General features: G+C 71.3%; 2 protein-coding genes across 2 annotated transcripts; one reads left to right on the top strand and one right to left on the bottom strand.

Annotated features, from left to right (window-relative positions):
* The first annotated feature begins 1,882 nt into the window (after positions 1 to 1,882).
* On the top strand, positions 1,883 to 6,292 carry SHE (Src homology 2 domain containing E). The gene is made up of 6 exons (XM_068662618.1): positions 1,883 to 2,822; positions 3,530 to 3,656; positions 4,596 to 4,892; positions 4,979 to 5,129; positions 5,230 to 5,349; positions 5,819 to 6,292. The coding sequence occupies exons 1-6, from the start codon at positions 2,373 to 2,375 to the stop codon at positions 6,003 to 6,005; spliced, it is 1,332 nt and encodes a 443-aa protein (XP_068518719.1). The 5' UTR covers positions 1,883 to 2,372; the 3' UTR covers positions 6,006 to 6,292.
* An 816-nt stretch (positions 6,293 to 7,108) lies between these two features.
* IL6R (interleukin 6 receptor) lies at positions 7,109 to 10,678 on the bottom strand. The gene is made up of 10 exons (XM_068662617.1): positions 10,511 to 10,678; positions 9,429 to 9,668; positions 9,198 to 9,321; positions 8,888 to 9,072; positions 8,656 to 8,816; positions 8,420 to 8,564; positions 8,295 to 8,335; positions 8,111 to 8,195; positions 7,896 to 8,004; positions 7,109 to 7,817 (listed from the first exon to the last, which is right to left on the bottom strand). Exons 1-10 carry the CDS (start codon positions 10,599 to 10,601, stop codon positions 7,622 to 7,624), a joined length of 1,377 nt encoding a protein of 458 aa, XP_068518718.1. The 5' UTR covers positions 10,602 to 10,678; the 3' UTR covers positions 7,109 to 7,621.
* Between the last annotated feature and the right edge of the window lie 245 nt (positions 10,679 to 10,923).

Raw genomic sequence — 10,923 nt, 5'->3', positions numbered from 1 at the left:
GGGCCAGGACAAGCCAAGCAGCGAGGGCTGCTGCAACCTTTTTGGAAGAGAACTCCCCCTTTTTCTTTTATTCTGGGCAGCCAAGGAGAGGGGCTTCTGCCCCCTCTCTTACACCAGGAACAAACCTCTGTAACCTGCAACCTTGTATACCTCTGTGAGGGGAGAGGGGAGTGTTTGCAGCACTGGCTCCTGTTGTGCTGTGGGTTTGTGTGTGCAGCTGGGGGCTGCCTGCTGCCCCCAAACTTCTCAGTGGTGTATTCTGTGAAACTGGGGGATGAGCAGAGACTTGGCCATGCCAACCCTGGGGCTGTTCCCTTCTTGCCAGTCTCTCCCCACTACCCCTGTGCTGAGGGGATGAGGCTGTGTTCATATTTGTGCTCAGGAGGCTCCGCATGCACACAGCTGTGTGATCAGCCCTGGCCTTGTCCCTGTGCTGTGGGTGAAAGCCACCGAATTCAGGGAGTGAGGGCAGTGCCTCGTGAGTCGCTGGGACCTGGGCTGCCTCCAGGCTTGTTCCTGCAGCACCCACCTGTGTGAGCAGCCCGGCTCTGTAGGATTTCATTTTTCCTCCTCTGCTGGGTGCAGGGCTGAGCTGCAGCTGTGACTGGGGGGCATCGTGCAGTCCTGCCCCGTTGCTCGAGCCTCCCTTGCTGCTGCTGGAAGGAGCTGGGTGTTGTGGCTGCTCCGGCTCCTGGTGCTGAGTCCTCAGCTGTAGGGCACGGCTGACTCATCAGCCGCAAAGCCAAGCCACTGGGATTAATTCATTGCTGTTTGAATCAAAGTTATTGGGAAATCAAAGGGCCTCAGAAGTCCATTATCACATCCAGCAGCTGCTCTGCTCATTACCCGTTGCCCTGCTTCGAGCCTTGGAACAAAAAGACGCTCGATGAGCGGGATTACTGGGGGCTGCTCGCTGCGGGAGCGGCTCCAGCCTCTGCCAGGGAGCGTTTTAAGTGCGTGGCCGGAGGGCAGGCGGGAGAAGTGCGCGGCCAGGGACCTCGTGAAGCTCATCAAGGAGAAAAGCCAAGGGCTCCGCTCCCCTCCGCGGCTTCATTAGCACCAAGAACCGGCTGGGGAGAGGGCGAAGGGTCACCGCGCTCACGTCAAGTGGAAGAGCAGCGGGAGCTGGGGTTAAACGCCGCTGTCCTCCCCCCTCAGCCTTCATCCAAACACCCAAAGGACACCAGCACTCCTCAGCCTGCCCGGAGATCAGGAACACACGGGTAGGGGCTGGCAGGAGCTGTCTGCACCCACACGAAGCCAAACATTAACCAAAGCCTGCAGGAGGGACGCTCGCTGCCCTGTGCCCAGCAGTGCTGGCGGGGAGCTGAGCTTGGACTCGAGCCCTGGGGGACCGGAGCAGCTCCGCTCCCTGCTCCGGGTGGTTGCGAGGCTGGGAACCTGCCTCTGGCCTGGGGCTGGTGGGGGGGCTGCACCTGCAGAGCCCCTGCCCCGTCCCCGTCCTTTCCTCTTGCTGTGAGTGGTGCCAACCCCGGCACCGCCGCGCAGGAACCCAAATCTCTGGGCCCGACCGAGGTTTCCCACAGAAATTTTTGGCAGAAATGGGGCTGAGCCCCAGGAACCGCAGCCGGGGGGGCAGCAAGGGCGCTGGGGCTGAGCTGGTGGGTGCGTGGTGGTGGTGGGGGAGGGAGCTGCGTGCGGGGTCTGGGCATGGGGTCTGGGGTATCCGCATGGGGTCTGCGCACATGGGGGCCGTGCAGGCTCAGCCCCTTCCCCTCCCGTCGTTCAAGCAGCCCCAGGACCCCACCGGCCCCCACCTGACCCCCACCGGCCGCGTCCCGGTGCCGTCGGGGCAGGGTCCGGCCCCGCCGCCCCCCCGGGGCCGCGCCGCCCCCTCCGGATCTGGGCGGGGAGCTCCGGCCCCGCCGCCCCCTCCGGCCGCTTCCAGCCCCGGCTCCGCTCGGCTCCGCTCCGTCCCGTCCCGTCCCGTCCCGGCCGGTCCCGTCCCGTCCCGCCGCCGCCGCATGGGGCCCCCCGGGCCGGCCTGACCGAGCGGCAGCCCCCGGGGAGCGGCCCCCGTCGAGGAACCGCGACGGCACCGCCCGCCCGCCGCGGGGCGAGCAGCCCGGGCTGCGGGAGCTGCCCCCGGAGCACGGCGAGAGACCCCCCCCCCCGGGGCCGGCAGCCCGGGGCTGGAGCCCCGCAGAGCCCCCCCGCACCTCGCACCCCCCTCCCGCGGGGGTCGCCCCCGTCCCCTCCGGGGCTCGGGACGCTCGGGGCCCCCGCGCCCCCCCCTGCCCCGGGCTGGCCCCCGGTGCCTCGGGCTGGGGGAGCGGCGCTGCCCCGCGCCCCGCGGCTGAGCTGGCCCTGACCCCCTCCGCCGGCCCCGGGGGGGCCGCGCCCCCGGCCCCATGGCGGCCAAGTGGTTCAAGGAGTTCCCCGCCAACCTGAAGACGGTGTCGGAGAGGGCTCGGCCCGGCGGCGGCAGCCTGGGCAAGCTGTGCGGCCCCTCCCGCAAAAGCTTGGGGCCCGGCGAGCCGCCCGGGGGAGCCCCCCCGGGGAAGAGCCGCAAGAACTCGGCGGCGGAGCTGGGGGGCTGCCGGGCCGGCCCCGGGGCCGGTAAGGACGGGGGCAGCCGGCTGTCGAGGGACAACCTGCAGGGACTGCTCCAAGCCGCCACCGGGAAAATGCGCAAAAACTCGCGGGCGGAGGGGGCAGCGCCCGAGGGGCCCCCCAAGACCTGCGGCACCTACATCAACCGCCTGATCAAGGTGGAGGCCCACGAGAAGAACGGGAAGAGCTACCCCAGCGCCAGCCCCGCGCCCGAGCAGGACAAGGGGAAGAGCGCCAAGACGGAGACGGTAAGGGGGGGACCCTTACTGGGGGGGGTGGGGTGGGGGGAATGGACCCCCCCTGCATGGGGACAGTGGCCATGCCAAAGCCACCGCATCCTCGGAGCAGGGGGGGGCGCTTGGCACCGGCAGCTCGAGCAGCCTCGGGCTCAGCATCATTAGCCCGGCTGACCCCGGTGTTTCATCGTGCCCAGCTCCAGCTGCCGTCAAGTTCCTTTCAGCCCAATTTCACTTAATCCGTGTTGCCCCCCCCCCACCCCTCCCCGGTCCCAGCCCTGCAGGAGCCCGGCCTGACCCCGCTTGCTTGGCACTTGCTCAGGGACTGGTTCAATAAACGCTTACATAAAGCTGTGCTGGGACAAGCACTGGGGGGGCTGGAGGGGAGTGGGGCTCTGGAGCCCGGTGTGGCCTTGGGGACGGGGCCGCCACCGTGGTGACATTTGGGGTCTGAGCCCTGCTGCTTCCTGAGCGTCACCCAGAAATGTCCCTGAATCCTGAACTGTGTGGGGATGGATGCTGCCGCCCCCAAAAAAAAAGGTGCCACTCGTGGGCATGTCCCACATCCCAGTACCTGGGGCTAGCACCCCACTTCTCGCCACCCCACCTAGGGATGTCCCTGTCCCCTGCCAAGAGACACCAAGCACACTGTGACAGCACTGCCATCGCCACTATGGGACCCCCACCCCGAGCCCCCTCAGCCAGTGCCTGTCCCCCAGGTCATCATCCTGGAGGACTACGCCGACCCCTACGACGCCAAGCGCACCAAGGGGCAGCGGGAGGCCGAGCGGCTGGGGGAGAACGACGGCTACATGGAGCCCTACGACGCGCAGCAGATGATCACAGGTGGGTGCCGCACCGGGGGGTGGGGGGGAACGCGGGGCTGGCACCGCTCAGGACCGGGGCCGTCAGGCGGGGACCCACCCGGCGCGGGAGGCTTTGGGAACAGGAAAGCCGCTCTTCTGTTTCCTGCTGCTGCACGGGGAGAGATAAGGCGCGGGTTCGGCGATGGCCTGCCCTGGCCGGGCGCTGACCCACGGCCGCCGGTGCAAAGTCCTGGTGCCACTGGGGAGGGTGCACGGGGCCCGTACGACGCCCCAGGGCTTGGCGCTGCCACGTTGAGCCGTGTTGGGGGACCCGGCCCCACCGCGCCCCTTCCCCACCCTGTGGGGACCCCGCTGCGCTCTCACCACCCGCCCCGGCTTCGGGTCCCCCCCGCCGCCCCTTGGCTGTGCCCCCCAGGCCGGCGACCCCCGCTCCACCCAGGAGGCCGCACAGCTGGACAGAATAACAGGAACTGAGTCGGCCGGAAGCTGGAAATAAAAGATTTGCTGCTGATGGTTTTTTTCCGTGCAGGGCAGCCTGGGCTGTTTGTCCAAGCGGTGTTGGTGGAGTCAGGGGCGAACGGGGTCGGGGAAGGGGGAGCCCCGGGGAAGGGGAGATGGGGCTGGGGGCGCCCACTGGGGGTGTCCCTAGGGTGGGTGGGGGGGAGCGAGCCCCTGCTCCACCGCCCCCGCGTTGGGGTGTAGCATCCTGCAGCCACGGCCCCGCTTCCTCCGGGATCCCGGCGGCCCCGCGGGCGGGCGTCTGTGCCGGCGGCGCCAGCGCTTCGGGGCCGCGACGGCGGCCGGGCGCCACGGGGATGGGCTCCTTCCTGCCCCGGTTCCTCCCGCCCCTGGCACGTGGGGTTCCCACCGCGTATCCTTCCCCATGGGTAGCGTTTGTGGGGGTTTGGGGGGGGGAGTTGCAGCCCCCTCCCCAACCCACCTCCCTTTTGCCCCACAGAAATCCGCCGCCGGGGCTCCAAGGACCCACTGGTGAAAGCCATCCTGCTGCTGGACGGCCCCAGCGAGCCCGGGGAGGTGGGGGGCAAGGTGGAGGCTGCCAAGTGGCCGGGGGGCAAGGAGGCAGCGGGGAAGGGGCCGCAGCTCTATGACACCCCCTACGAGCCCGGCGAGGGCACCCCGGAGCGCAAGGCGAGGGCTGGGGACGGGCGCCTGCCCGAAAATGATGAGCGCCCGGCGGCCGAGTACGAGCAGCCCTGGGAGTGGAAGAAGGAGCAAATCGTCAAGGCGCTGTCGGGTAAGGGCTGGGGCTGGGAGGGGGCTGCGGGTGGGCGTGGGGGGCAGCAGGAGGCTCACGCCTCTCCCCCTACCCCGCTCCCCCAGTCCAGTTCGAGGGCTCGGAGCGGCCCAAGGAGGAGGCGCCGCGGCAGCACCTCCGCCAGAAGAGCTGGACCCCCAAGATGCTGAAGCCGGCGAGCGCGGAGCACGGCGAGGGCGAGCGGGTGGACCCCGCCTTGTCGCTGGAGAAGCAGCCGTAAGTCACGAGGCCGAGCCACGTGGGGCAGCGGTGGCGGTGGGGGGGGGGAGATGGGTCACCTCTCAGTGTCCCCCCCCTCCCCGTGTCCCTCCTGCAGCTGGTACCACGGGGCCATCACCCGAGCCGAGGCTGAGACCCGGCTGCAGGCGTGCAAGGAGGCCGGGTACCTGGTGCGCACCAGCGAGACCGGCAGCGGCAAGTACTCCATCGCGCTCAAGTGAGTGGCCCTGCAGCCACCGGGGGGGTCCCGGCACTGGGGGGGGGGTCCCACCATGGAGGGATGTGGCAGCACAGGGGCCGCAGGAGTTACCACTTTATGCACGGACACCCCAGTGGGGTGGGCAGCGCCCGTGTCCGGGGGGTGGCACCCCCTTGTCCTACCCCACCAAGGGGACACGGCTGTCCCCAAGCTGCCCGGGGTTGGGGAGGGGAAGGGGGGGCGGGGGGCGGCGCGTCCCCCTCCCCGCCCGCGGCGCATTGTCGGGAGCGCTGGCGGCATTTCCTTCCTGAGGAAGCAGAGCCCCTGGAGCCGAAACAATCGGAGCGGGAAGGGAACAAACAGGGGTGGATGCGGCCCCGGAGCGGCCGGGCTGGGACCCCGCGCTGGGTGGGTGGGTGTATGGGTGGGCGCCGGGGGGCTGCCAGCCCCCTGCTGACCCCTCCACCCCCGTACCCCGCCCCCCCAGGACCAGCCAGGGCTGCGTGCACATCATCGTGGCGCAGACCAAGGACAACAAGTACACGCTCAGCCAGGCCAGCGGCGTCTTCGCCAGCATCCCCGAGGTGGTGCACCACTACTCCACCGAGAAGCTGCCCTTCAAGGGGGCCGAGCACATGGCCCTGCTGCACCCCGTGCACTGCAAGCTGTACTAGCGCCCGCTGGGACTTGGCTGCCACCCCCGCAGGGGGCTGGGTGACATGGGGGGGGTCCTGCAGCCGTGTCCTGTCCCCCACCCCCCAGCCCCTGGGGCTGCCCGGTGGTTGCTGCCCACCGCTGGACTCTGGCCGGGCTGCGGTGGTCTCCCCGCGGGATGGATGCGGCCGCGGGTGGCTCTGGGCCCTGGGGGGCTGCAGCCCCCCCCCCAAACACAGCCTGGGGTGGGGGCCGGGCCGTTACGGGGCCGTGTAATGAAGTAGTGAAATAAACTCGTTGGCTGAGAGGAGAGGAGGTGGGCAGGGATGGGGCTGGGGGGGCCGGGGGAGAAGGGTCCCGAGGGGGCAGGGGTGGGGACGGGGGGCGTAATAACGCAGAATGGGGCTGGGAGCAGAACGTGAGGGTGGAGGGGGAGGGCAGGGGTGGGGCTGGAGGGGTGCAGGAGGGCAAGGGCCCCCCAGGGGTGGCGAGAGGGGCTGGGACAGGGACAGGTCCTGCCCTGAGCACCCTGCACGGGACAGGCTGAGCACGAGGCTCTGCCTCGCTCAGCGCCGGGTGCTGCCGAAACCAGGGCAGGTTTCCGGGCCGGGGCCGTTGGGGCTGACCCCAGGGCACAGCCCCGGATGGGGCCCGCGTCGGGGCGCGGGAGAACAAGGGCAGAACGGCCCCGGGGGGGGGCAGGTGGCAGAGCACCCCGGGGTCACCTGGGTGCCACGGAGCGCAGAAATGGGCGACAACCCCAAAACCAGGGCGGGGAGCACGGACTGCATCCCCCCCCCTTTGGGATGGGTGACCTGGGGGACCTGGGGGTCCCTCCCTCCCCCACCCCGCACCCCCCCTGCATCCTGCTGGGTTTTTTATAGAGCGGGGCCGGCCCACGGGGAACTCGGTGTCCCCAGGGCACTCGGGCACCCGCTCCCCTCGCCCTGCGGTTTCCTGCCCGGGCACAGCTGCAGCTCCCCAGGGCCTTGCACAACTCGGGGGTGGGCTGCTGGGGGCACGGCCCCGGGGTGCAGGGCATGAGGGTACGTGGCATAGGGTGCAGAGGAAGGGGGGGCACAGCCCAGCCTCCCCCCCCCCCCCATCCATCCTCGTTGCTCTGTTAAAACACCAAACACCAGGCGTTTATTTCGGAGGCGCGTTGTGCCGCGTGGCCCCGACACGTGCTTTAAAAACCAAAAAAAATAAACTTTTGCACAGGGCCAGAGGGGCGGAGGGACGGTGCTGATCCAGCCAGGCCCTCCCATTCCCGCGGCACCAGGCACGGGGGGGGGGGGGGCTCAGCCCTTCCCCACGGGACCCTCGGAGCCACCACCCCAAACCCAGCCCCGGGGGGAGCGCGGCCCCGTTCTCACGCTCCGGCACTTCCAGCGCCTTAACCCCCGGCCACCCCAGCTTGGCCGTGGCCCCAGAGCTGCCCCACCCGGGGACCCAGCTTGGGGCCCCCCCCAGGGGTCGGTTCCCCATGGGGGTGGCACCGATCCCGCTCTGCAGGGGCTGCTCGAGCCCCAGAGCCTGGGGAGGGCGCTGGGGGGCTGGGAGAGCTGCCAGCACTGGGCCCCCCCCCTTCTCCCCCAGCTTCACCCATGGGTGTCTGCCAGCATCCTCCTCCCAGCTACTTGCCCGAGAAGAAATAGTCCAAGTTGGTGACGTGAAGGGGCCCCGGCGCAGGGGGGGTGGCCGGCGGGAGCAGGGGGGTGGCGCTGAGTGGGGAGCTGGGGCTGGGGGGGCCCAGGGGCACCAGCGCGTGCTGCCCCTCGCCCGCGGGCTTGGCCCCCCGCCGCGCGCCCAGCCGCCACGTCTGCTTGTACCTGCGGGAGGGGAGAGCAGCCCTAGGTCAGAGAGGGCCGGCGGAGCCCCCCCGGGTGCCCCCCACCCTCAGCACTCACCTCACCAGGATGGCGATGAAGAGGGCGATGCCCAGGAGCAGGCTGCCCCCAGCCACCAGGAAGGGGTAGGGGTAGGCGACGGAGCGGGCGCTGGCTTCCAGGACAGCTCCTGCGGCACAGAGGGGACAGGGGCTCGTCTGCGGGACTGGAGTAGGGGGGGGGCAGCCCCTCACAAAGCCCCCAGCCCCTCACAAAGCCCCCAGCCCTTGCCTCACCTCCATCGCCGTCAGCAGCATTGTCCTCAAAGAGCTCGGGCGGCAGCGTGGCCCCGTAGCCGTAGGCACCATCCTCTGTGGGGAACTGCAAGAGCCAGCGGGGGGGGGGACACGGTGGGATGGGGCAGCTCCAAGTAGGGGGACATTTTGGGGGGGTAGAGGGGGACACCACACCACGTCCTACCTGCGAGCTGTAGGGCCCCATCTCGGTGACATCCCTGGGGTCTGCAAGGTGAGAGGTCCGTGAGACACGGGGACCACGGCACAGCCTGGGTGGGGGCACACACGTCCACGTCCCCCCCCCTGTACCTGTCCACGGGGTGCCCACGGCCTCGTGGCTCCACTCGCTCCACGCGCCGTGCCCAAACTCCTCCTGCGCCCGCACCTGCACCAGGTGCCGCGTGCCCCGCCAGGCGTCGCGGATGTCCAGCCACGTCCTCGTCACCTGGTCAACCTGGCGGGGACACGGGCGGTGTGAGCCGGGGGGGGGGAACACACAGACCAAACAGCCCCAGGGTCCCGCTCCGCTCGGGGTGGGGGCTCACCTCGGTGAAGGTCGGGGTGGGCTCGGGGCGGTAGCGGACCTGGAAGCGGAGCCAGTAGAAGCGGGGGTCCCAGGAGGAGGGGTAGGTCCAGGTGACACGCAGCCGCTGGGGGGCTTTTTCCAGCGCCTCCACTGTCACGTTGAGGGGGGGGTCCGGCTTCACTGCGGGCACAGGGGGGGCTCAGGGACCGGCACCGCGCGGTTTGCCGGCGCAGGGGGGAGCCGGCACTCACGGATGCTGCTGAGGGTGATGATTTTGTCCTCGCCGGCCGAGCCGCCCGCGGCGTTGCGGACGCACGTGGACACCACCAGGGGTTTGTTGTCGTCCACGCCGGGGGGCACCTTCACCCGGCAGACGAATTTCTGCGCCTTGGAGAAGAAGCGGCACCGCTGCTCCGTGGCGTTCTCCACCGCGAACCTGCGGGGACGTGGCACCGGGGATGGGGCGGCCCCATCTGGGATCGGGAAAAGGGCTCGCGGGGAACGGGGGTGCACGGACAGGCGGGGGGCTGCCCCCCCCCGGGTACCCCAGAGCGCGCTCACCTCCGCTTCACCCACAGCATCGCCCGCGTGCCCGGGGACGGCTTCGCCCGCAGCCGCCACTCGCACAGGACGTCTTTGTCGTGGCTGCGCCGGTAGCAGGAGACGTGGGGGGTCTCGGGGGGCTCTGCAAGGCAGGGAGGCGCTGGGGGGGGTGAGCGAGCAGGGGCACGGGGTGGGGTGGGGGGTGTCCAGAGCAGGCGATGCTCCGGGGAAGCCCCGGCACGGACCCACCTTCCACCAGCAGCCGCAGGGTGCGCAGCGTGCGGCCCCCGGCGTGGCAGCTGTAGAGCCCCGCGTCCTCCACCTGCAGCCGCTGCAGGAGCAGCGTGTGCCCCCCCGGCAGCAAATGGCCCCCCGCCGGTGCCCGCTTCTCCGTCCTCCAGGCCACGGAGCCGTTCAGCGGCCCCTCGGCCCCGCACGTCAGCGTGACGTTGGCTCCCGGGCGTCCCAGCACCGTGTCCTGCGAGAGCCCTGGGAGCGAGGCGGGGATGGGGACGGGGGGGGGGGTTAAGCAGTGTCCCCCCCCCTCCCTGTCCACCTGCTGCCTGCACCCGGAGGCCGCTCAGTGTCAATATTTGCGGCCAGCGCCGAGCAGGCGCCAGCTCCTGCTGAGCTGGCAATTCCCCGGCTGAGCCGGGCACCGCCGGGGGGTCGCGGGTGGGGGGGTCCCAGGAGGTGGAAGCATGGCTGGAGGAAAGCAGGGGGCTGGGGGGGTGAAGGGGGGGGGGCTGCAAGTGGTGCCGGAGGGGTTAAGCAGCGAGGCCGCCGGGCTGAGCACGGGGCCAGGCAGGGTGCCAAGGGCAGCTCTGCCCCTGCTCCGTCCCGGGGCAGCCACAAAGGTCAGCGGGGAGCGGGCGGCTCCGAAAGCCCCCCCCGCGGGGAGCGGGGCCGGCGCTCGGGACCCCCAGAGCCCGGGACCCCCAGCGCCCCTGGAGCCCAGGACCCCCAGGGACCCCAGTGCCCGGAGCCCCCAGGACCCCCGGCGCTCAGCACCCCCAGCGCCCTCAGGACCCCCCCGTGCCGGGGCCCCGCAGAGTCCCCAGGACCCCCCCAGCTCCCCTCCAGCACCGCTCCCAGCCCCGGCCCCCCCCCGCTGCTCTCCCGGGGCCGGTAATCCCGGGCACTCCTTCCCGCAGCTCCCAGCCCCGTGACCGCGGTGGGGAGCACCGGGACCCCCCCGGACAGCGCCCGGACAGAAGCGGAGCGGCCCCGGCAGCCGGTACCGGGGGTGGGGGCGCTGCGGGAAGCCCCGGTCCCGTCCCCCCCCCCAACTCCCGTTACGGGTCCCGGTGCCGGTACCGGGAGGCACTCACCCACGGGGCCGCAGGGCCGCCGGGGCACGGCAGCGGCAGCAGCAGCGGCGGCGGCGAGGAGCAGCGCGGGGGGGAGCAGCGGCCCCGCCATGCGCCCGGGCCCCGGGCCGGGAGCGCACCCGGGGGAGCCGCCGGCGGCGCTGCCGGGGCCGCGGTTGTGAAACCGGCGCGGGGGCGGCCGCACGTGCACCGGGGGCGGGGCGGATCCGCCCCCCCCACCCCCCCCCCCGTGTGCCTCCACCCCCCCCCTCCCGGACCCTCTGCCACCCCCCCACCGCCGGCACCGGGAGCTGTGGGGGGGGGGGTCCCGGCTCCGTACCTGGAACCGCGGCACCTGCGCCCCCCCCAGCCCCGTTCCTCCCCCTCCCCACCTCCGGTGCTGGGCCAGGAAGCAGAGACACGGCAGAAGCTGC

The sequence above is a fragment of the Anas acuta genome, chromosome 28 (assembly GCF_963932015.1).
Source record: "Anas acuta chromosome 28, bAnaAcu1.1, whole genome shotgun sequence".
NCBI lineage: Eukaryota > Metazoa > Chordata > Aves > Anseriformes > Anatidae > Anas > Anas acuta.
Note: the sequence above shows the minus strand (reverse complement) of the source record. Positions and strands in the feature narration are given on the sequence as shown.